Source organism: Peromyscus leucopus, chromosome 4 (assembly GCF_004664715.2).
Source record: "Peromyscus leucopus breed LL Stock chromosome 4, UCI_PerLeu_2.1, whole genome shotgun sequence".
In the NCBI taxonomy this organism is placed as follows: domain Eukaryota; kingdom Metazoa; phylum Chordata; class Mammalia; order Rodentia; family Cricetidae; genus Peromyscus; species Peromyscus leucopus.
In genome coordinates, this window is record NC_051066.1 from 106,443,012 (window position 1) to 106,466,882 (window position 23,871).

The 23,871-nt window shown below is 44.2% G+C and overlaps 1 protein-coding gene across 3 annotated transcripts in view; it reads left to right on the forward strand.

The window, feature by feature from the left end:
* Ebf4 (EBF family member 4) overlaps window positions 1–23,871 on the forward strand; it is a 70,557-nt gene that overhangs the window by 38,377 nt on the left and 8,309 nt on the right. For 2 of the 3 annotated variants that reach the window (XM_028878557.2, XM_028878559.2), the window contains 3 exons: window positions 21,502–21,583; window positions 22,312–22,647; window positions 22,740–22,866. In XM_028878557.2, the coding sequence (XP_028734390.1) occupies window positions 21,502–21,583; window positions 22,312–22,647; window positions 22,740–22,866 (545 nt within the window). The remainder of the gene's footprint in view (window positions 1–21,501; window positions 21,584–22,311; window positions 22,648–22,739; window positions 22,867–23,871) is intronic. The other variant, XM_028878558.1, reaches the window with a different exon arrangement.

Below are 23,871 nucleotides of genomic sequence, written 5' to 3' on the forward strand. Positions count from 1 at the left end.
AATTTAATAACATCTACAAAGATCCTGCGGAAGTCTGAATGTAATTGGCTCCCATAAGCTTATTAGGAGTGTCACTTTTAGGAGGTGTGGCTTTGTTGGAGAAAGTGGGTCTCTGTAGGGGTAGGCTTTGAAGTCTCCTGTGCTCAAGCTATGGCCAGTGTCACAGTTCATTTCCTGTTCCTGCAAGATGTAGAAATCTCAGCTCCTTCTCCAGCACCATGTCTGCCTGCACACTGCCATGTCCTGCCATGAATAATAATGGACTAAACTTCTGAACTATAAGCCAGCCCCAATGAAATGTTTTCCTTTATAAGAGTTGCCATGGTCATGGTGTCTCTTTACAGCAATAGAAACCCTAACTAAGACAGATTCTTTTTCAAAATAGGGTCACATTTACAGGTAGTGGAATGTGGTTATACTTTTTGGGGGTGGTGAGACATTCACCACACTGCACCTAGAGAAAGGGATTGGATCAAGTGCTTAATGATCTATCTATGACATCTATACAAGAAATCTTAAGCCAGTAAGTTGCCTGAGATCCCCTGGAGGGTCTGTTAACCTCTTAGTTGCTAATGAGGCTCCTGAGCACATGGCATGCTAAACCCAGCCGGTTTATCATGTGGAACAGGACACAGAAGTATGCAGCTCTGCTGGAGAGATGCTTGTTCTCTGTGTCCAGCCTGTCTCAGTGTTCCCTGCTAGGCCCCCATGAATTTGGTCATCTACTGTAGCAAAGTTCCCGAATACAAAGGCTTGAGTACTCATTTCTCTTACGTGGAACAGTCTAGATGTAGCTATTCTAGGCGGCTCTTCTCCGCAGTTATCCAAGATGGAGCTATTTGTCCTCAGCGCTCCCATAAACTAACACCTTCATCTACACACTATAAGAAGGTTCAGATATGATCTAAAGAGCACACCACAGTTCTATTCATGTCATTGGTCAGAACATAGTCATATGGACATGCTTTGCTGCAAGGGGAGCTGGGGAAGGTAGATTTGTGGTGGACTTTGCTGAACCCAGATAAGTCAAAGAGCCCTGTCACGAAAACAAAGGAAGTGTATTATTTACTTCTGTGTCACTGTCCCTGGTTTGCCTGAGAGAGCAACTTAAAGGAGAAAGATTTATTTGAGCTCCTAGTTTTCAGAGTGTTCATTCCTTGGTCACTTGCCTCCATTGTTTCTGGGCCTGTGGTGAGGTAGAACATTGTTAGCAGAAGGAGCATATGGAGGAAGGTGCTATTCACATGATGGTAGGCAGAAAGGAGAGATAGGGGAGGAAAAGAGGGAGGGAGAAAGAGAGAGAGAGAAGAATAGTGCACAGGACAAGATACAACCAGCAAGGACATACTGCCAGGGACCTCCTTTCTTGAGCTAAGCCCTACCTCCTAATGTGTCTAGACCTTCCCACAGCGGGAGACTGAGCCTCCATGAGCCCATGAGGGACATTTCTATCCAAACAGAGAAGAATGTGGACACAGAGACAAGGAACATACCCCATCTGGTCACTCTCACTTTTCTATGGATAAACTTTCCCTTTGCCCATTGCTACTAAATACCTCTCCCACTGGAGCAAACCCCTGTAGTCTATGGTCCCCTTTAGAACATGGAGTTGGTGCAGAACCCAGGTATCCATCTGCTTGCGATTTGATGGGTCTTCATATTCCCATATTCTGGGAATATGAAGGTGAGGTCTTAGGAGCGGGACTAAAGCCAGGAGTGTCGCTCTCCACCTGCCTCTTTGTCACTGGCCAAGTTTGTTTGTTGGTTTTTGCTTTGTTATTGTAATCCTAGGAACACTTACCCATGCTATTGCAAATGAGTTTTTAATTATATATTTTAAGATATAATTAACCAGGGTTGGGGATTTAGCTCAGTGGTAGAGTGCTTGCCTAGCAAGTGCAAGGCCCTGGGTTTGGTCCTCAGCTCCAAAAAAAAAGATATAATTAACCTACCAAAAATTCACTCTTTTAAATGAAATCATACAAGCATCAGCACTGCTTACATTTAGACTATTCTATCACTCTTTTTTCTGGTTTGATTTTGGTTGTTGTGATAAACACCATGACCAAAAGCACCTTAAGGAATGAAAGGTTTATTTCACCATTTATAGTCCATCATCATGAAGAGACATCAGGGTAGGAACTCAAGGCAGGAGTCTGGAGGCAGGAACTGAAATAGAGACCATGGAGGAACACTGCTTACTTGCTTGCTCCATGGCTTGCTCAATCTCCTTTCTTATACAGCTCAGGACCTGTCCAGGTCCTCTCATATCAGTCATTAGCCAAGAAAATGCCCCACAAGCACACCCACGTGGGACTATGATGGAGGCGGTTTCTCACCTGAGGATCCTCTAACCAGGTAATTCTAGTTTGTGTGTAGTTGCCAAAACTAACCATCGTAGCTCTTAAAACAAATTTAACACTCTTTGGCAGTCACTCCTCATTTTCCCTGCCCTTAGCTCCTAGCATTCACTAATCTATGTTCAGTGTCTGTGGGTTCCTTGTTCTGGATACTTCATATAAGTGGGATCACACAGTACATGGGTGTTACTGTTGTGGTGTGTGCATTGTGTGGATGTGTGAATGTGCACACCACAATGCCTGTGCAGAGGTCAGAGGACAACTTATGGAGTCACTTCTCTCCTTTCATCTTCATGTGGGGTCTCTTGGACTCAAATTCAAGTCCTTATGTGGCAATGCCTTTATCTACCTGGCTGTCTCCCCAGCTCCAGTACATGGTGTCTTGTGACCGACTTCTTTTATTTGGCCTGGTATTTTCAAGGTTCATATGGATTATAATTTACATTAGCATTTCATTCCATTTTTTTTTGCCAAATACCATTCCACTATAAAGGTCTACTTTTTATTTGTCTATTCATCAGTGCGTAGAGAGCCAGGCTGTTTCTGCTTTGAGCTATTGTGAATTATGTGTAATATGAAGCTTTGTGTACTAAGTTTTATGGATGGGTTCAGTAGCTCATGTCTATAATTCCTGCTACTTGTGAGGCCAAAGCAGAAGACCTTCAAGTTCCAGGTCAAGTTAGAGAAACCTTAGCTCCAAAATATAAACAAAACTAAGAGGCTTTATGTACATAGCAAGTATTTTTAACTCAAGTGGAATTGCTGAGTTATAGGTTAACTCTGTTTTGCTTTTTGAAACATTGTCAAATTGATTCCAAAACAAGTATACGAGCTTTTGCCCCATCACTAATATACGAGGGCTCTACATTCTTGAATTCTCATCAATACTTATTATTGTCTATGTGTTTTTTAGATTGATTTATTTCATGTGTATGAGTGTTTTGCCTCCATGCATGTTTGTGTATCACATGCATGGCTGGTGCAGGAAGAGGCCAGAGGAGGGAGTTGAATTCCTTGGTGAACAAGTGTTCTTAACCACTGAGCCATCTCACCAGCCTCTTGAGTTAATTTTTATTTAAGATGTGAAATAGGGGTCCAACTTCTAGTCTTGTTGAGAATTGTAAAGGATTGATATTTTTCTTTGAATATTTGATGGAACTCAGCAGTAAAGCCATCTGGGCCTGAGATTTTGTGAAAGGTTTTTAAAGAGCTAATTCAACATGTCATCGTAATTCTATTTTCCTGCTGAGTCATTTTGAAGTTTTGCCATTTCATCTATGTTGTCTAGTGAGCCGTTGTCCATAACACCCCCCCACAGTTCCGACTGCTGCAGATTGGTTATGATATTATCTCTCTTAGTCATAATTTTGGCAGCATGGATCTTTCTCTTCTCTTTGTCAGTTGGATATTTATTACTTTGTTACTCTTTTTATTTTTTTAAATTTACTGTTGGGATTAGGATACACATGCCACCATGCAAGAATAGCGGCCAGATGATAACTTGTGTAGCCCAGTCTCTCATCCCACTTTTGTTGTTGTTGTTGTTGCTGCTTGCACGAACTTATATATTTTATTCTCTCTGATTTTAAGACCCAATAGCCAAGTCCTACGGGACACAGAAAATAAATGACATGCTATAGGAAAGTGACTTAATAAAGCATGCATGATGGTCTTACACCTTGCTAACCACCATAATTAGACTTCTGACTGCAATTGTTTGATAGGCATTAACTGAACTCTCTCTGGGTTACTGAATGAGACCTTGTCTTTAGCTGCACCCCGGCTCCTGTTGAGACCCTATCTTCTTGGCAGCCTGAGTAGCACCAGCCCCTCCCCATGGAGAAGGTAGCAGTCAGCCAGCCCCTGCTCGTGGTGACCATGTTCTGGCATGTACACTGGGAAGGCAGTGGTCAAAACTGCTACCATGTCAGGAGCTGCCACAGGACTGGTGGAGTGCGCTACTCAGGCTATAGAACCCTAACATAGAAAAGGATGCTGTGGTCCATAGAACCCTAACATAGAAAAAGATGTTGTGGTCCATAGAAACAACATAGAAAACTATTGCTGTGGTCCATAGAAACCTAACATAGAAAAGGATGCTGTGGTCCATAGAACCCTAACATAGAAAAGAATGCTGTGGTCCATAGAAACCTAACATAGAAAAGGATGCTGTAGTCCATAGAAACCTAACATAGAAAAGGATGCTGTGGTCCATAGAAACCTAACATAGAAAAAGATGTTGTGGTCCATAGAAACAACATAGAAAAGGATGCTGTGGTCCATAGAAACTAACATAGAAAAGATGCTGTGGTCATAGAAATAAATAGAAAAAGATGTGGTAAGAAAAACATAGAAAAGGATGCTGTGGTCATAGAAACTAACATAGAAAAGGATGTTGTGGTCCATAGAAACCTAACATAGAAAAGGATGTTGTGGTCCATAGAAACTTAACATAGAAAAGGAAGCTGTGGTCCATAGAGACCTAACATAGAAAAGGATGTTGTGGTCCATAGAAACCTAACATAGAAAAGGATGCTGTGGTCCATAGAAACCTAACATAGAAAAGGATGCTGTAGTCCATATCAAAAGGGAATTTGGTAAAAAGCTTAATCCTGGGTGGCATTGCGGCATGCTCCTTGGTTCCTTCAGTAGTTGTGTGACACGAGAAACCAAGCACTTTATCTACTTTTCCCTGGGTCAAGTCATTCTTCTGTTCGAATCTGGTTAAAAGTTCTGGGGATGGAATTCTGGTCCTCAGGCTTGTCTGGCAGGCGCCTTTCCCTGATAAGCCATCTCGCTACCAGCCTTGTGGATCTTTTTTTTAAAAAAAAAAATAACCAACTTTTATTTAATTATCTCTATTTTTATTCTCTAATTCATTCATTTCTGCCATAATATTTATTTCCTTTTTCTTGTTTACACTGGGTGTAGTTTCCACTTTTCCCAGTTTTTAAAGGTAATGTCAGAGATTTGAGATCTGTTTTCTTATTTTTTTTTAACTATAGTTCATGTAGATTACATAAATTACACAAAATTTCACCTAAGCATTCCTCTAGCAACATCACATAAGTTTTAGTATGTTCTGTTTTCATTTTGTTAGCTAAAAGATTTTCGGGTTCTCTTGTGATCTCATCCTTGACTCCCTGGTTATTTACAAGTATATTATTTCACTCCAATATTTGTAAACTTCCTTCTATTATTAATTTCTATATTTAATTCCATTGTGGACAAAGAACATACTTTGTAAATTTTGTAGGGTACTGATCTCTAATAGTTTATGGGGCTTTTAAAATGGCCTAATATGAGGTATGCTTAAAGAAAGAAAAAAAAAGAGCCCGTGTGCACTTGAGAAGAATGTCTGTTTATCGTATGCCCCATGCACACTTGAGAAGAATGTCTGTTTATTGTATTCCATGCACACTTGAGAAGAATGTCTGTTTATCGTATGTCCCATGCACACTTGAGAAGAATGTCTGTTTATCGTTTGCCCCATGCACACTTGAGAAGAATGTCTGCTTAGCAGATGGTCTTTTAGGTCTGGGGGTTTACAGTGTCTTCTGCTTCCTTGTTAGCTCTCTGCTTGGTTCTTCTATCTATTGCTGAAACCAGAACTGAAGTCACCAACTATTATTGCTGGACTGTTTCTTCTCCATTTTTCCCCTATGTGTATTTTGGAGCTGTGTATGTTGTAATTGTTATTTCTACTAACAGTTATACATTTACTACAAAATGGCCTTCTTTGTGTCTCACAGCAATTTTATCCTGCAGTCTGTTTGGTATTGGAACTGTCTCTCTGGCTCTCTTTTGGCTGGAATTTGTATGATTTGTCTTTCCCATCCTTTGTTTTCTAAAGTGTGTTTCACATATATAGCATATTGTTGGATCACGTGGGTTTTTTTAATCCATTCTGCCAATCTCTGCCTTTAAACTGGGGTGTTTAATTGATTTATATTTAATATAGTTACTGATACATTATATTTAATGTAGTGATTTTTGCACTTTTTTGTATTTGATATTGAGGATTAAGTGTAAGATCTTTTGATATGAGGCAAATGGTCTTCTACTGAGCTGACTCTCTAGCCCTTCTTACTTTACGTTTTGAGACAAGATCATACCACCTTGCCCTGGCTCCTATAGACTTACTCTATAGCCTAAGTGGACCGTAACCCTGTGGTCTTCCTGCTTTCAACCCACAACAGCTGAGATTAAAGATTTGCACCACCAGGTCCAGATATGTGTTTTCTATCTTTTTTATTTCTCTGTTCCTCCACTTTTGCTTTCTTTGTATTAAATGTATATTTTTCCAATGAACTGTTTTAATTCTGCTGTAGTTATTATTGCTGTTATTTTCTTAACAGTTGCTCTAAGATTTATAATTAAATATCTTAAATTTAGAATAATCTAATTTAGCCACAATCAACTTAATTTATACACTAAAATAATAATATACAAAAAAAAGTTCCAAGACCAGAGAAATGGCTTTTGCACATGCACACCCACAAAACAAACAGATAAATAAAGCAAACCAGTTTGTAATACTAATAGCAGTGTCCTGGTATAGTCTCATGCTCTCTCTCCTCTTTCAGTCTCCCATTGTCAGTAAGATAAAATCTCATTTAAAAGTTGACCTTATTTTGCCGGGCGGTGGTGGCGCACGCTTTAATCCACTCAAGAGCAGAGCAGCGGATCTCTGTGAGTTCGAGGCACTGGGTACCAAGTGAGTTCAGAAAGGCAAAGTAACAGAAAACTGTCTTGAAAAAAAAAAAAAAAAAAAAAAAAAAAAATTGACCTTATTTTAAGAACAGCTGTAGTAAAGTGTTACTGCATAACTGATGGTGTAGTTCAGCAGCATGCCTGAAGCCCTGGGTCTGATCCTCAGCATCACATAAAAGAGCTGTAGTGGAACACGCCTGCACTCTCTGCACTCAGGAGGTGGGGGCAGGAGGGGCATCTGGACCTGAGATTTCCTGAAAAAGAAAAAGAAGAGGAGGAGGAGCAGGAGAGGGAGGAGCAGGAGGAGGAGGGGGAGGAGGAGTGACACTGTAGGGCATTCCTATAACCCCTGCTTCTATACGAAGGTACAACAGGACATTCCTATAACCCCTGCTCTATACAAGGTACACAGGGCATTCCTATAACCCTGCTTCTCTACAAGGGTACTCCAGGACGTTCCTATAACCCCTTCTCCCACATGTATGCACACCAAGGCATTACTATAACCCTGACCCCATACCAGTCTTTTAAATTAGGTAAAAAACAAAATGGTTACATGTGTGCTGTCTTTTGTATTTATCTATTATTTTCTTCTTCATGTAAATTTGAATTACTACTGTCTTGTGACTTTTCATTTCAAAGTGAAGGACTCCTGTTAATATTTTCTGCATGACAAATTTGCTAATGATGAATCTTCAGTTCTTGTTTATCTGAAAATGCCTCAACTTCTCCTCATATTTGAAGTAGAAATTTTGCCTGTATTTTTGGTTAACTGTTTCCCTTCAGCATAACATATCATCTCCGTGTCCATGGGCTGCTAACTTGCCTGCTGAGAAGTCAGATGTTAATCTTTCTAGGAACCTTTGCCCAGGGGGAGTTATTTCTCTCTATTTACTTCTCAGATTCTGTCTCCATCTCTGCCTTGGGGTGGTTTGAATCTGACGCATCTGTGGGGTCTGTAAGTATTGCTTGGAATTCATTGAGCTTCCTGGATGTGCTCAATAAAGTTTTTCATGAAATTTGGGATGTTTAGGCCATTATTTATTCACGCATTCTTTCTAACCCTCCCCTTTCTTTTCTCCTCTCAGAGAGAATACACTGTATATATTATCCGTGCTTGATGATGCTCCGTAAGTCTCGAAGGCTTTGTTCATTTCCTGTTATTCTTCTCCTGAACTAGACAGTCTCAACTGGCCAAGTTCACTGCTAGTCTTTCTTTCACCTGAATTTCTCATTTCAATCATGTCTTTTCAACTCCACAATTAACATTTTAAAAAACATTTGTTTATCTTTGTTGATATATTTTTGGAATGAAACATCTTTCTCATACTTTCCTTGAATTCTTTATACATGATTTCCTTTAGTTCTATATGCATTAATAGTAATGTTTTAAATTATTTGTCTAGAAAGTCTAACATGGGCTTCCTCAGGGGCAGTTCTATTTACATATGAGTCTCACTTTCCTATCATTTTGCAAATATCATAATTCTTTGTTCATATATTGGTCATTTTGGTCATACAATGTAGAACCTCTGGAAAGCACATCCCTAATGTTTTGTTATCCTGATTGCTTATTTGGTGTTTTTTTGTAACTTTTCTGGATCAGTTCTCCAGCTTGTATTTTTCTATGATGTGTGGTGATCACTCAATGAAATCACACTCAATGTGTGCAGGTTTTCTGCCTTTTGTTGAAAGGCTCCGTGTGCGCCAGGGCACACTTTTGTTGCTCTAGCAAGTGGCACTCTGGCCTTAGATGTCTCCTCTTGCTTGGGCAGGATGCCAGAGATGAGACTAGGACCCTCCCAGACCATACCTTTCCCACAACAGGCATGGCTTTCTAAGACCTTCAGAATGTGCTGGAACTTTTCAGAGCCCCCCGTAGACCTCTTATTTTCCCTGTCCTTTCCCTTTAAAAAACTTTCTTTTTTTAAATTTGCTTTCCCCAGACAGCTGATTGTGCAAACATCCTGCCTTTTTTCTCACAGACCAACATATATACATACAGTCTCGAGTGAAGGTCTATGGTTAGAGCTGTTAGGGGAGGGCTGCTCACAGAACAAGTTCTGAATCGAGTGAAGGTCTATGGTTAGGACTGTTAGGGGCCACCAGACTGGTCAAAGAGTGACGACTGCTGGGGAAGCCAGCTTGTCAGAGGCTAGCCCACCTGCTCCTGGCTGGCTGCCACTCTTCTGGTTGCCATAGTTGTGAGGCTTCTGAATAGGGCTATTTAAACATTGCCAAACTTTTTGTTCTTATAAAATTCAGACATTCTTCTTGAATAAATGTTGCAAAAAGTACTACTTTTCAGAGTTGTGAAAATGTTAGCTGTGCAGGATGTTGCACAACCTATAACCTCAGCACTTAGGAGGCAGAGGTGGGAGGATCAGGAGTTCGAGGTCATCCTTGGCTATATAGTAAGTTCAAGGTTAACCTGAGCTATTTAAGACCCTGTCTCAAAAAAAGAACAACCCCAACAAAAGAAGCAAACAAAACCCAGAGTTTTGAAAAAGTTGATTGTGGTTATTTCTGTCACTGCTTTTACTGACTTGTGGGAACATTCTGTGGTTCTCAATAGTCCTGTCCTTGTGGTGGGCATCTTTAACCTGAGTATACAACTTTACAGTGTTTCCTATTAAAAGTGACTGGGGACTTTGGACCAACATTCATCTTATCAGAGTTGTGGGGGGGGGGGTTGTGTGTATGTGGGGGGATTGTGTATGTATGGTGTGTACATGGAGAAGACAGAGGACAACCTCAAGGGTCATTTCCTCAAGAGCAATTCACCTTGTTATTTTTTTTTTTTTTTTTGAGAATTTTCTGTGTAGTTTGTTTTGTCATTGGTACCGGTGCTCAATCAAGAGATCGCTGGCTCTGCTGATGCTGGATTAGTGGCACGGGCATTTTTTATATATTTATTTATTTTATGTGTATGACTTTCCCCTGTATGTTTGTATGTGCATCCCCTGTGTGCCTGGTGCCTGCAAAGATCAGAAAAGGACATTGGATCCTCTGGAGCTTGAGTTACAGATGGTAGTGAGCTACCATGTAGGTGCTAGGAATCGAGCCTGGGTCCTCTGTAAGAGCAGCAAGTGCTCTCTCCAACTGACCCCCCTCCGCTTGTTATTTTGAGACTAGGGGTGTTTTTTTTTTTTTCAGTGTGGGTTCTGGGGATTGAACCCAGGTCCTCATGCTTACACAAGAGTTTTGTCAACTGAACCATCTCCCCAGGCTCCATTACAGCAATTTCTGCTTCTTTTGGGGGGGGAGGGGAGGTAAAATAATTTATTTTTATTTTTTATGTGCATTGGTGTTTTGCCTGCATATATTCTGTGTGAGGGTGTCAGATCTTGGAGTTACAGACAGCTGTGAGCTGCCATGTGGGTGCTGGGAATTGAGCCTGGGTCCTCTGGAAGAGCAGCCAGTGCTTTTAACTGCTGCACCATCTCTCCAGCCCCCAAAATCTTTTTTGTTTTTTTTTCTCTTTTTTTTTGACAGGGTTTCACTGTGTATAGCCTTGGCTGAATTGGAACTCGCTCTGTAGATCAGTCTGTTCTCCAACTCACAGAGATCCACCTGCCTCTGCCTCCCAAGGCATGCGGCACCACTGCCTGGCTAATTTCTGACTCTTTAATTCCATCATAAGCCAGCACCTGCTGTGAGGCAGACACTATGATAAGTGTTTGGGGGGGGGGAGATCTAAACAAATGATCCACGCCTCCAGAAAGCCCCAATAGAGCCGCTGAAGAGACAAAATATAATTAGTTAAACATTTCGTAATAATGAAGACAATCAGTGAACTTAAAACCAAGTTAGTTGTATATACTACATAATGTAGGACATAGAGAGGGGCTGGAGAGGTGGCTCAGTGGCTAAGAGCTCTGATTGCTCTTCCAGAGGACCCAGGTTCAAATCCCAGCACCCACATAGCAGCTCATATCTGTTGGTAACTACAGTTCCAGAGGGTCCAATGCCCTCTTCGGTCCTCTAGGGATATGGTGCACAGACATACATGTAGGCAAAACACCCATGCACATTAAACAAATAAGCAAACAAACAAACAAATAACTAGATGAAATTTAAAAGAGGAAATAGAGAGCAATATAGGATCTTAAGACTGCACTACCCAACATAGTAGCCAACACCACACACAGACATTGAAATTGGTTTCTGTGACTACATAACTGAGTTTTTTAAAAATAATTTATTTAATTTTATTTTATGTGCATTTGTGTGAAGGTGTCAGATCTCCTGGAATGGGAGTTACAGACGGTTGTGAGCTTCCATGCGGGTGCTGGGAATTGAACCTGGGTCGGAAGAGCAGCCAGTGCTCCTAACCCCTGAGTCATCTCTCCAGCACCAATAACTGAGTTTTAATTATATTTGGTTATAACTAAGTCAGATTTAACTTTGTGTGTGTGTATGTGTGTGTGTGTGTGTGTGTGTGTGTGTGTGTATGTCTGTGTGTGTGTCTGTGGAGTCAGAAGGGGGCATCAGCTCTCCTGAATTGTAATCGCAGGTGGTTGTGAGCTATTATGTGGGTCCTGGAAACTGATCCCAAGTCTTCTGCAAGAGAAGGAAGTGATTTTGGCTGGGAACCCATCTCTCCAGCCCTGCGTCAGTCAGATTTAAATAAGCACATACAGATGCTATATCAGAGATCACAGTTCTAAGACTGAACAATTGCGTGATTGGCCAGGACGATCCTGGCTTGGGCTGGAGAAGAAGATCCCTTCCCACCGGAGGCCATCCTTCCTTCTTCTACCTGTTAGCTGTGATGGCTCCTGCTGTGTGGTTGTGCCTGCTGCCCAATGAGTGTTATAATCGACACTGTTAAGATAGGTCGTGTCTCAGCCACCTGGCAGAGGTCAGCTCTCGTCTACTTACGTCCTAACCCCTCAGTTGAGCACATCCTGGGCTTTGGAGGGCCCAGAAGAATCAGCCATATTCCTAATACAGTAGTAAATGCAGCACTCCTGGCCCCATGGTCCCAAATTAAGCCCACAGTGGCTTCCATCTTCTTCTGCCCTCCCAGCCAGCCAGACCCCTTTGTTCACGTCATGCTGCACATGTGGGTGTCTGTCTGGACCCATTCTGTCCATTCCTTTAGATAGTTTTTCCTCCTCTCACCTGAATAGCCTGCATCTCCTTTCCCCACCTAATCCTTTTCACAGCTCAGATTATTTGGGGGAGGTAAAAACAGAAGAAGTTTGAGAGAAATTTCTCCTATCTGCCCTGGGGAATATATAGACTGAAATGCCAGTCATAATGATAAGGACGTGAAGCAACTCTCCCCTTGGAAATCCCAGGAAGCCTAGAGATCCATGATAGACATCTATAGTATTGATTGTCTACAACTTGAGTATTAAGTTTTGTTTTAAATGAAGGTGTCTTATTTACTGTTGTTCTATTGCTATGAAGAGACACCATGACCAAAGCAACCCATGGAAGAAAGTATTTAATTGGGAGCTTGCTTACAGTTTCAGAAAGTTAGTCCATGGCCATCATGGTGGGGAGCGAGGCGGAAGTAGGCAGGCATGGCACTGAGCTGTGGCTGAGTGCTCACACCTCATTCTCAAGTTAGTGGCAGAGAGACTGGGCATGACATGGGCTTTTGAAACTGAAAAGCCTACCTGCAGTGACACACTTCCTCCAACAAGGCCACACCTCTTAATCCTTCCTGAATAATCCAGCCCTTGCAAAACAGACTTTCAAATATGTGAGCCTATGGGTGCCATTCTCATCCAAACCACCACAGAAGGATTGTTTGTAGCTGGGGCTCAAACTACTTTAGATGTCTGGCCATGTGATTTGAGCCTTGCCTCTCTAGTCTGAGCTTCAGTCTCTTACTTGGTGAAAAAGATCTGACTGATTGCTCACTTGGTAGGGATGTTAAGAATAAGGAGGGCTGGAGAGATACCTCAGTTGGTAAGAGTCTTGCTGTGCAAGCACAAAGACCTGAATTCAATCCCCAGAACCCACACAGCAGAGCTAGGCTTGAAGACATGTGTTTATAATCTCAATCCTGGAGAAGCAGAGGCAGGCAGATCCCTGGAGCTCAGTGGCCAGCCAGCCTAGCCGACTTCTTAAGCTTCACATCAACGAGAGAACCTGTCTCAATCAGCAAAGTGGATGCACAAACTGAGGTTGTCCCTTGGCCTCCACGAGCATGTGTGCACACACAGACACAGACACACATACTCATTAAGGAGGAAGAGGAGGAGAGATTATCGATGATGTAAAAGGAGAGGCCATGTGAAGTTAAGTGAGATGTATGCAGCCAGTGCCCAACACAGTGCCTGCCACAGTATCACTTCTTACCTGTTGTCCCTCCTGCCCAGCCTCTCTCTAGTGACCATCCTAGATAGTGAAAGCACCTGAGCCTAGACAGCAGCAAGAACATCCAGTCAAAGCCAAGAAAGACCTTCCTGACTCTAACTAACCATGATCTTAGATGAGCAGAAGGATGGTGACCATTAGCATGTGCTCTGGCTCAGGGCTTTGGTGTGTCTTGGGCTGGAAGAGTGTCTCTCTCTAAATAGAGAAACTATGTATAGCCTTCTATCTGTTCCTTCTACCCTAGGTTACTTGGTACATTGTAGAAGATGCCTGGACTTGCCAGCCTACCTACCTCTCACTTAACTCATAAGTAGGAGTTGCCAGTCTTGTACCTCAAGAGCCCAGCTTCCCACCCTCAAGGCTGAGGAACATGCCACTTAAGTCTTCCCTTCCTCTTCATATCCCCACATTACCCATAAATTCACCCTCCTTCTCTGTGAGGAGAAATTAAGAGTCTAATATCTTTTTTCATTATAAATGCTTTTATTTTATCATTAATTTAATTTTACGTATCAGCCACAGATTCCCCCACCCTCCCTCCTCCCACTCTCCAGGACTTACCCCCCAATCCACCCCCCACTCCCACCTCCTCCAAGGCAAGGTCTCCCCTGGGGAGTCAGCCCAGCCTGGTAGATTCAGTTGAGGCAGGTCCAATATCCTTGCATCCATATAAGATTCTCCAGGCTAGGGGAACACGTAAGAGATGTATGATTGTGCCTGTGTCCATATGGGCACAAATAAGTTTAATGTTCAGATCAGCCACTGTCAGTGCACTCCAACTGGTCCCCCAACTCCCTATGAAGGACCCAGAGGCCTTCAGTTATCAACCTCTCAACTTCCTTTCACCTCAGGCCCTATTCAGGAAAAGTGGGGTTCCCACAACTCTTCATGGACAGCTGAGGACCTCTTAGCAATCTTTCCACCCCCTCTCCCCATCTCCTCAGGCCCCATGCCCAGCCCTGAGGTTTGGAGAGCCTAGTAAGTGCCCCATCAACATGTTAATCAAATTACTTAGGAGCTAAAATTGACGCTGTTCATTAATTATACAAGATTATGCTAATTGTGCATGCAAATGCATGCAGGGGAACAGAAGGTGTTCAGGCGCATGGTGGGCCATTAGCATAGAGGATGGGGTGCGGGTGCATTGGCATGCTAATGTATGCGCCCTGGCTATTTATAGTCCCGCAGCCCATCTGCACAGCAGCCACCTCTCCCCTAGTTGGAGATCTTGGTGGGGAGACCAGGTCCAGGCCTGTCAGGTGGCTATGGCCTTAGAGATACTCTGTCTTGGCCACTATGGCACACCAAATTCAGGAAGAAGCCTGAGCCACCTCCATGTATTTCTCAACTAATGTCATCTACCTCCTCGTTCACTCTGGCCTCATCTCTTCAGTGTCTGCTTCTCTCTGGAACCAAACTGGCTCTTCCAGGTGTCATAGTCAGTAAGGCACCCCGTGAGGACTTTCCTTTGCCCACAGTATCCACATCACACATGAACTGAAGCCAGTCCCGGGCTCTGACCTACAGCTGCGCTCAGATACCACTGGACAAATGTGTCATTCTTGCCACTGATCTTTGAAGAGATCATCTTTGTATCTCTTTGCCTTGTGCCTCTCTCCGAGGTCCTCTGAGACCCAATGCTCAAGAGCAGGTAAGAACTATAGAAACTCTTGTACCCTTGGCAGGCTTAACAAGTGGTTCTTGCAGGAAATACTTGGCAAACTGTCCTGCCACACCCACCACCAGCTTGTACCAGTCATTGCTCTTACTTTGAGTTTCCTTATCCTTGTTAATGTACTGTAAGTTATTTAAAATATTGTTCAGAAGCTAGACCTATTGGCACAGGCCTATAATCTCTGCTGCTCAGGAGATTGAGGCAAGAAGATTACAAGTTCAAGGCCAGCCTGAGTAATTAAGTGAGGGGTTGGAGCTGGAGCTCAGTGGTAGAGCACTTGCCCAGTATGCAAGGGGCCCCAGATCCAATCCCCAGCACATCCAACGGCAGCAGCAAAGGAAGAACTCTTGTCGGCCTCTAGATCCCCTGTGACAGATGTGTAAAATACGTTCAGTCAGGCTATTCGGCATCTGTAGTATGAACTTGAGCTGGGGGTGGACAAGTACAACATCGCTCTGGGTGCTATTCTGTTTCTTTTGAGGTTCATGATTTCAAATATAAGGCTTTTAGGATAAAAATTAGCAGAGGGCCCCTATCCACACCCCAGGTTGTAGTGGCATCTTGTACTTAGAAATACATCTGCAGGTCTATGCTGTCTTTGGTGCCAAATCTGCCTTTTTTCCCAAGACTTTCCTGAGTTCCACTGTTGTTTTGAACACCTTGACCCGACGGGTGCATCGTTCATTACGCTCTCTTTTTCTAGATCTGCACAATCCAATATGGCAGCCATAAGCTGCATGGGAAAACAACGTTAGTGAAAGTGAAATAAGGTTTCAAATATGAAGTCCCCAGTCACCGTACATCAAGGGTTCAGTAGCTGTGTGTGGCTAGTGGATGTCATTCTGGAGGAAGTGGGATGGCACTGAAATCTAGACACTCTTCTGTGCTCCTGGATGTCCTGTAGGTGAATTCTACTTGGCTCTGAGCCCAGGTCTTTGAGTTACTTAACAGCTTTCTCTTTGAAAGTGGGTACCATAATTTCAGCCCTCAGTGTCTGAGAATGGGATGAAGGAGGCAAGGATAAGAAGAGCCAAAAGAAAGCCTTAGCTGTGGGACCTGACTTCTTATCATGAGATGGGACTTTTGTGAAAGTGAGTTATTTGAAGAGATAGCTGAAAAGAAAAATAGAGTAAAGGAGACCTGGTAGGGCAGGGGCAAGAACTTGACAAGGAAATCAAACTTCCTAATGCCCTGGGGTGGTCTGAAGTATGAACACCTCAGCATTGATCTGTCTAGTGACTGTCAATCCACTTCATTCACCGTGAGTTGATGACATGGAGGCTATGCTTCCAGTTGGGGATGAATCACAAATAGGGCAGCCAACAGTTAGGGCAGCTTTGGGGGGCTGGGATTCAGGCAAGTGCTGCCCAGCTGTGCTCTCCTTGGACTCTGGCCTCAAGAGCAGCTCACCCCACTCTGCTTTCTGCCCCCATGTGAAGCTGACATTTAACAGTGGAGTCGTTGACTGCCCATACATTTTCCTCTCTGTTGAGTGTCTCCTTTGGATGAAGACTGTGCTGGCTTAGAGTTCCTGATCAGCACTGCCCTCCTAAGAGGCCATATGTGAGTCCAGTGTTTGTGCTTGACTCATTCTCAACCCAGCCTTACTTCTTTGGAATGACCCATTGATGAAGAAGGGCCAGTTTAATTTCATTTTGAGCTGTGTTTATTCAAAGGAATAAAAAGTCCTAAGAGAAATGATTAGGAAGATCAGACTTAAGTTCAGATGTAGGAAGGTAGGTGTGTCTGAGATACTCTGCTGTTTGCTTTCTTTTGTTTTGAGACAAGGTCTCCCTGTGTAGTTCTGTGTAGACCAGGCTGGCCTAGAACTCACAGAGATCCACCTGCCTCTGCCTCCCGAGTGCTGGGATCAAAGGTGTGCGCCACCATGTCTGCTCTTAACTTGTCATTTAAATCACAGGCAGCTGTGTCCTGGTGGGTATTTTCCTTAAATGCTTTATTAAGTGCATGAGTACTGTTCACAGCTTTTCTCTGTTTTGTTTTTGTTTTGTTTTTTTTTTCCAGTTACATTTTCTTTTTTTCTCCCCCCCCCCTTTTTTTTTTTTAATTTTGTTTTTCAAGATAGGGTTTCTCTCCTGGAACTTACTCTGTAGACCAAGCTAACCTCAAACTCAGAGATTTATCTGCCTCTGTCTCCTAAGTGCTGGGATTAAAGGCATGCACCACCATCACCCACCTTAATTACATTTTCTAGTATGGAGAGAGTTGAACATAGAAGCAGAAAGATACTGAGCCTCAGAGGGCTTCAAAAATCATTAATTTTATCTCATCTTGTTCAGATATGTTTAATCTAGCACGTTTGAAGGCCACAGTCACAATATCCTAAGGCCCACACCACACTACAGGCCAATGGAGACCCTGAGGAAATAGCATAGAATGGATCTACTGGTCCCTGCACAGGACACCTCTCAGGGCTGCAGAGTCCTGCCACACCACGCTGTGGCTAGGTAACCCTGGATTCTGACATCCCCACCTACAGGGACTCTTGTCAGCAGCCAAAGTTCAAAGAGACCAAAGTTCACATCCCAGCTTTAGACTTACATACTGTATAACTTATTCTTGCTTAGCCTTGATTCTAGTTTGTGCAGTGGGGACAATTACAGATGTACACACCGCCTCAGAGTTTTGAGAGGATGAAACGAGACAATAATAAGTGATGGACTGAGCAGAGTCCCAGGCATTCACTTAATAATTAGTTAGAATGGGTTTGCCCCAGGGTTCTGTATCATTCCCTCTATGAAGCATTTTATTTTCACCTCGTACTTGTATGTGTAGTAGTTCCTCCCATTAATTCCAAGGGCAGCTCCTGGGGTGTGGCCTTTCTCTCAGAGTGATTTCTTGGAGATCCAGATGAAATTGTGTCCCCAGAGATATCTGTTGCCGCCAGTGAGAATGGCACTAAGTAAAGTCCCATACTCACTCTACTGGGGTCTATGGCTTGGCCTTATCTTCTGTTCCCCCAGCCTGTGGCCATCTCAGTCAGAGAAAAGGGCTTCCCGGAGCTCCCTTCCAGCACTGCGGAGCCAGGGACAAGGATTGATGCACAGAAAACACACAACTTTAGGGGCGAAGTGTACTCCCTTTGTGATGAGCAGGGATTACAAATCCTCAACAACACAAGTATGCCTGCCTCGGGTCCCTGACGGTGTTGGAGATGCTTGGGTCCATCTCCCCATGTGCCTTGGTCCCTCTGCCGCGGTCCTCTCCACGGCTTCCTGAGCCCTCCCTGCCCCAGCTCCCAGGCTCCACATCTGACCTCGACAGACGTGGGTTAGAGACCTTGCCACCCTCTTCCCATTCTCTTACTTCACCACGCTCCTTCTCCCAACCAGAAGTCCCCCAACTCCAGCCTTGGGCGGCGGGGACACTGGGTGGTGGCACAGTCAGTATGTCAAAGCTCAGTCGTCAAATGTGGAAACTCCATGACTGTGAATCTGTTGACGTTCTCTGTAACCAGGGGGGTAACAGACTGGCCCAGAGGAAATTTCTGTGAAGTAGAGGGGGAGGGAGGGGAGGAAAGGGAAGGCAGAACGTGTGTGAAAAGGCTGGAATATGACAGGTTAGATCCAAAGCTAGATAGTGTCCACAGGACACAAACATTGCAAAATTTCTCTACCAAACAAAAAATTATTTACTTCTTCTAACAAGCATCATTTACATCTTACCAGTTTTTTGGTGTGTGTGTGTGTGTGTGATTCACTGGGAGTAGGAGTAGGACCAGATCCTCCAGGGCATTGTTAGTGACGTAACACTCTACAGCAGTATTATCTAATATGAGTACAGTGCAGGCCACATGTAAGATGTTCTAGTTAACAACTTATTCTTTTAAAAAAAGAATAGGCAAAATTAATGGTGATAATGTATTTTCTTTAATCCAATGTATCTAAACTATTATTGTTCCAACGTGATCAAAAATTACCAAAGTTTATTTTTCGGGGAGTGGGGTTCATGTAGCCCAGGCTAGCCTAAAACTCACTGTGTAGCTGAGGTTAGCCTTGAACTCCTGATCTTCCCGCCTCTACCCACTGAGTACCGACTGAGATTACAGGTGTGCACCACCATGCCTAGCTAACTCCTGAGTTATTTTATAATCTTTTTCCAAAGTGTTTGAAATCCAAGTATGTATTTCATACTTGTGGTACATCTCAGATTGAGACTACACACATTCCAAGAGGTTCAATGCCATAGAGGACTTAAGAGAACACAGATGTTGGACCCCGACAAAACTGTTTAGATTCGGCAGGTCTAGGGCAGAGCCTGAGCTTCTGCATTCCTAACAAGTTTCCATGCAGTGTTGCTGGTCTGATGCTTTCTGAAAACCACTGTTACATTCACACTCCTCCCGCTGACAGAGTGTGTGCAGGGTAGCGCTTGCTCATGGTACCCACATCTCATCCACATCCCAGGAACCCTTCCTCTCAGCTCTACAGGATTGGGTGTTAGGTACAGTGTGGATACCTTTTGGGTCATCCCACCACCACCATGTTGGTATTTAAGAGTTAGCATTAACCCCCTCAGCACATGGACTGTGTCCCAGTCTGAGATGTTTCCCTCCTTTTAGCCCCTGATAACGTATGGTGGATACTGAAAATTAATGAACTAGGCTGGACTCTGCCTAGGGAGCTGATACACTATCCATATGAGTGTGGGACATGTATGAGGACTATGTATGAATGAGGGTCTAGAGCATCTATACCATACAATGTCTTAACAAGTGAGAAATGTGTATAAATAGTATATAGATAGCTACAATATGTACTCTTTTAGAGTATTGCCCTAATTTTAGACCCTTATCTGCTATTTATTATAAGAAACAACATGGTAAAAATGTCTCCCAAATAAGTGGAAGTAAATTGGGAACACTAACTAGAAGAACCCACCAGATGCCCAGGAAGCCATGTTATATGCCAAGACCCTCCATGGACCTAGCCCTGCCCTCTATGTGTAAGACATGTCCAAAGATGCTCCCAGAGTCTCACGGGGCTAAGGCACACATTATAGTATTTGCATTTACAATGGCTAGAGTTTTGTCCATGGTTACCTTACTGATGGTGTCAGGGCTTCCCACCAATTTGAAAGACTGGAAGATTGGCCTCTTCACGGCATATCCTGTGTTTTTGTTGTTGTTGTTGTTGTTTGTTGTTTACCAATTATATGGAAAAAAAGCTGGGTAGTGGTGACGTATGCCTTTAATCCCAGCATTTGGGAGGCAGAAGCAAGTGAATATCTGCAAGTTCGAGGCCAGCCTGGTCTACAAAAGAGTTCCAAGATAGCCAAGACTACACAGAGAAACTGTGTCTTGAAAAACAAACAAACAAACAAAACAAAACAAAACAAAGAAGCTAATCTGCATATCTGCATGGTGTGTGTGTATATGGTAAGTATGTGTTCCGTGTTATCAAGTTTTCTGTGTATAGTGAATATAAAATCCGTGGAAGAGGGATCTGCTGAAGGGGATGTCAATGACAGTTTTTTTTTTTTTAAATCATATACAAGTAGGTATATTTTTTTATATTCTTGCTATGCATATACCCTGTAGGATGGATACATAACACACATGATGGACATAGACTCACATGTGCATTGTACTACTCATAATCTGTGTTTCTTGCTTGGTTTGGTTTTTGTTGTTTTGAGACAGGATCTCTCTATATAGTCTTGATTGATCTAAACTCATTATGTAGATCAGGCTGGCCTCAAACTCACAGAGATCTGTCTGCCTCTGCCTCCCAAGTGCTGGGATTAAAGGTGTGTGCCACCACCACCCGGCCTTATGTTTGATGAGCATAGGTCATATGTGAAATATATGCTTGTGGTATGGCTGTGTCTTGTGGGTAATAATAAATAAAGCCTATGTATCATCTATAACTGACACAGTTTATGCTGAGTACATATTGTATAGGTGGTGGTTATCACCTGGGGGAGAGATGTGCTGTATGACAGATTCATTGTGTGTGGTGGGCACAGACTGTAACAGATACATGGTGAAAAGCTTACGTTTGGTATTTGGTATATGTAAGTCTATGCTACATGTGGAATATGCGTTGTTTGTGTGATAAGTACACATCGTGATGAGTATAATTTGTGAGTAATAGGTACACACATATACCGTAGAGCTTATGGTTATTAGCACATTCTGTGATGGATCTACATTGTGCAGGGACAGACACTTTATAGACAAATAAGCACTGTGTACATCTGTGTAATAAGGTAGTCCCGGTGATGGATCTGTTTGGTCCATCTCAGGCACCCCGTGTGTACACAGCTTGAGATAGGAATGTGGAGTGTGCACCTGTGTGTAAGCAAACAAGGGGTGTCAGTGTGCTGGGAGGAGGCATGCTCTTCATCTATTTACAGAACCCCCAGACCCTTGAGCCTCCAACCTCACTGTTTCAGGTTCTTCCTCAAATTCTTTCTCAAATGTAACCAGAACTGCTTGAAGAACGCAGGGAATCCCCGAGACATGCGCCGCTTCCAGGTAGGCTTGGGAAAAGCCCTCTCACCCCCTGCAAATCTACCCTTTACCGATAGGTGAAGGGAAAGCTGTGACCCTGCCAGCTCTCTGCCTAGCCCAGTGCCTCGCGGCCTGGTGCCTGCTGGGGGTGGGGCAGCTCCATCTCAACTTATGCTGGCTGCCAAGGGAGGCTTCATTAGAGCCCCACTTAAGAAGATGCTAATTGTGACATTTTTACATGATTAACGACCCAGGTAATTTGCATAGCGTGAAGCTGAGAACAGCTGCCCTTAGCACCATCCCCAACCTGCACACCCCTCCCAAAGCAGGGGGTAGGGAGAAGGCAGCACCAATTTCCTGCCCAGAATAAAGTGGGGGCGCCTGTTGATGGGTTCTGTAACTGATGCTGTGCCCAACTTTAGGAAGGCAAACTGTCTCCAGATTTGATGGGTCCTGAATAGTGTTCCCGGGTGTGCGAAAATGGAGGGTCCTCTGCCTGAGGAGCTACAACTTTTTCTGGGCTTTTGATTTTCGTAGCTCCTGAGAGGTCAGTCCCTCTGAGGGTGTCACGTGGTTCAGCTGGCTTCAACTCCACCAGCACAGGCCCCACCCACCCAGCCGAACTTCCCCTCCCCTAAGGACATTGTGAATTCCAGCTCCCAGCCACCCAACTCAAGGTGCTAGCTCTCCCTGACAGTGCCTGTTCAGATGTCCCAGGGCCCCAGCCAGACTGGTCTTCTCTGTCCACACAGGTGGTGGTGTCCACAACAGTGAGCGTGGACGGACACGTGCTGGCCGTGTCTGACAACATGTTTGTACACAACAACTCCAAACATGGCCGCAGAGCCCGACGCCTGGACCCTTCTGAAGGTCAGGACTCCCGGCCCGGCCCTGGCCAACCTCAGTCTCCACCTTGGTGCAGTCCCCTGACCTGGGTCCTCTCCTACCTCCCAGCTGCCACCCCCTGCATCAAGGCCATCAGCCCCGGGGAGGGCTGGACCACGGGAGGCGCCACCGTCATTATCATCGGCGACAACTTCTTCGACGGGTTGCAGGTCGTGTTTGGCAACGTGCTCCTGTGGAGCGAGGTGGGCCAACCCCTGCCGGTCTCCCTCTGAGTCTCAGGGCCAGGCCCTGCCCACAGGACTAGACCTGCAGGCCTCCCCCTCTCCTCTCACAGCTCATCACTCCCCACGCTATCCGGGTGCAGACACCGCCGCGACACATCCCTGGGGTGGTAGAAGTGACCCTCTCCTACAAGTCCAAGCAGTTTTGTAAAGGAGCCCCTGGCCGCTTCGTCTACACAGGTAAGGAAGGAGGGCAGCTGAAGCAGGGACTGAGATCCACAGAGAATAGCCCTCTGAGCTCAAGGCGCAAACACAGTGGCAGGGCGAGACAGAAATCTACAGGTGGCCACAGGCCCTAAGCAGTGGCTCCTCATCCCCCACACACCTTCACCCACACCCGCAGCCTGCTAAGCGATCTCTCAAAGTCCTTTTTTCCTCTTGACCTATGTTTCTTGCCCTGAGTTTCTGGCTCCTTGGAAACAACTTCTGCCTCAAGTCTTTCCCTCCTTGCATGAACTCAGGAGTTGAGAACCTCTTCGAGGGTTTTCTTTTTTTTTGTTTTGCTTTTTTTTTTTTTTTTTTTTTTTTTTTTTCATCTCAAAGGTGCTTCCAAATTGGCTCACGACTCTCCAAGTCTTTCCTGAGTGTCTTGGGTCTTCCAGGCTGCATTCTACATTCACATACTGGTGTGTGTGTGTGTGAGAGAGAGAGAGCTCACAAACACATACACACCCTTGTACAAGCGCTTTGGTGAACAGTTAGCCCAAGGTTCAAAGGGATGTAGTGAAAACTGGGTTCACTTTGACCACCGGTGGAAATCCTCATTCACCGGTCTTCGTATCTGGCCACTGGCTTCTCCCCATACTCACTGAGGCATGGGGGCTCCGGATGGCCTCAGGTAGTTCCTTCATAACTTGGGCAGGCTGAGCTGCAAACACAGGCTGGGTGGGTGGGTGAGTTACAGGGTAGAGGACTTGCCTGAGGAAAGCCCACACCTCGAAGTATGTGCTGAACTAGGCTAAGCTGTAACTCAGAGGGATAGGGAGGTAGGCGTTGGTAGCAGAAGACTGGCTAGAAAAAGCCCAGGAAGTTCGTACTTTATGCTTTGGGGAAAGGAAAGGAAATTAAGCCTAGCTTTGAAAGAGAAGAAAGTAGAACTTTGAGACCAGGCTGGAGTAAGGAGCTCAAGGGGGAGAGAGTCAGGGGCTGAGCCCCAGAGAGCCCAAGGTTTGGCTGGTCCCTTTC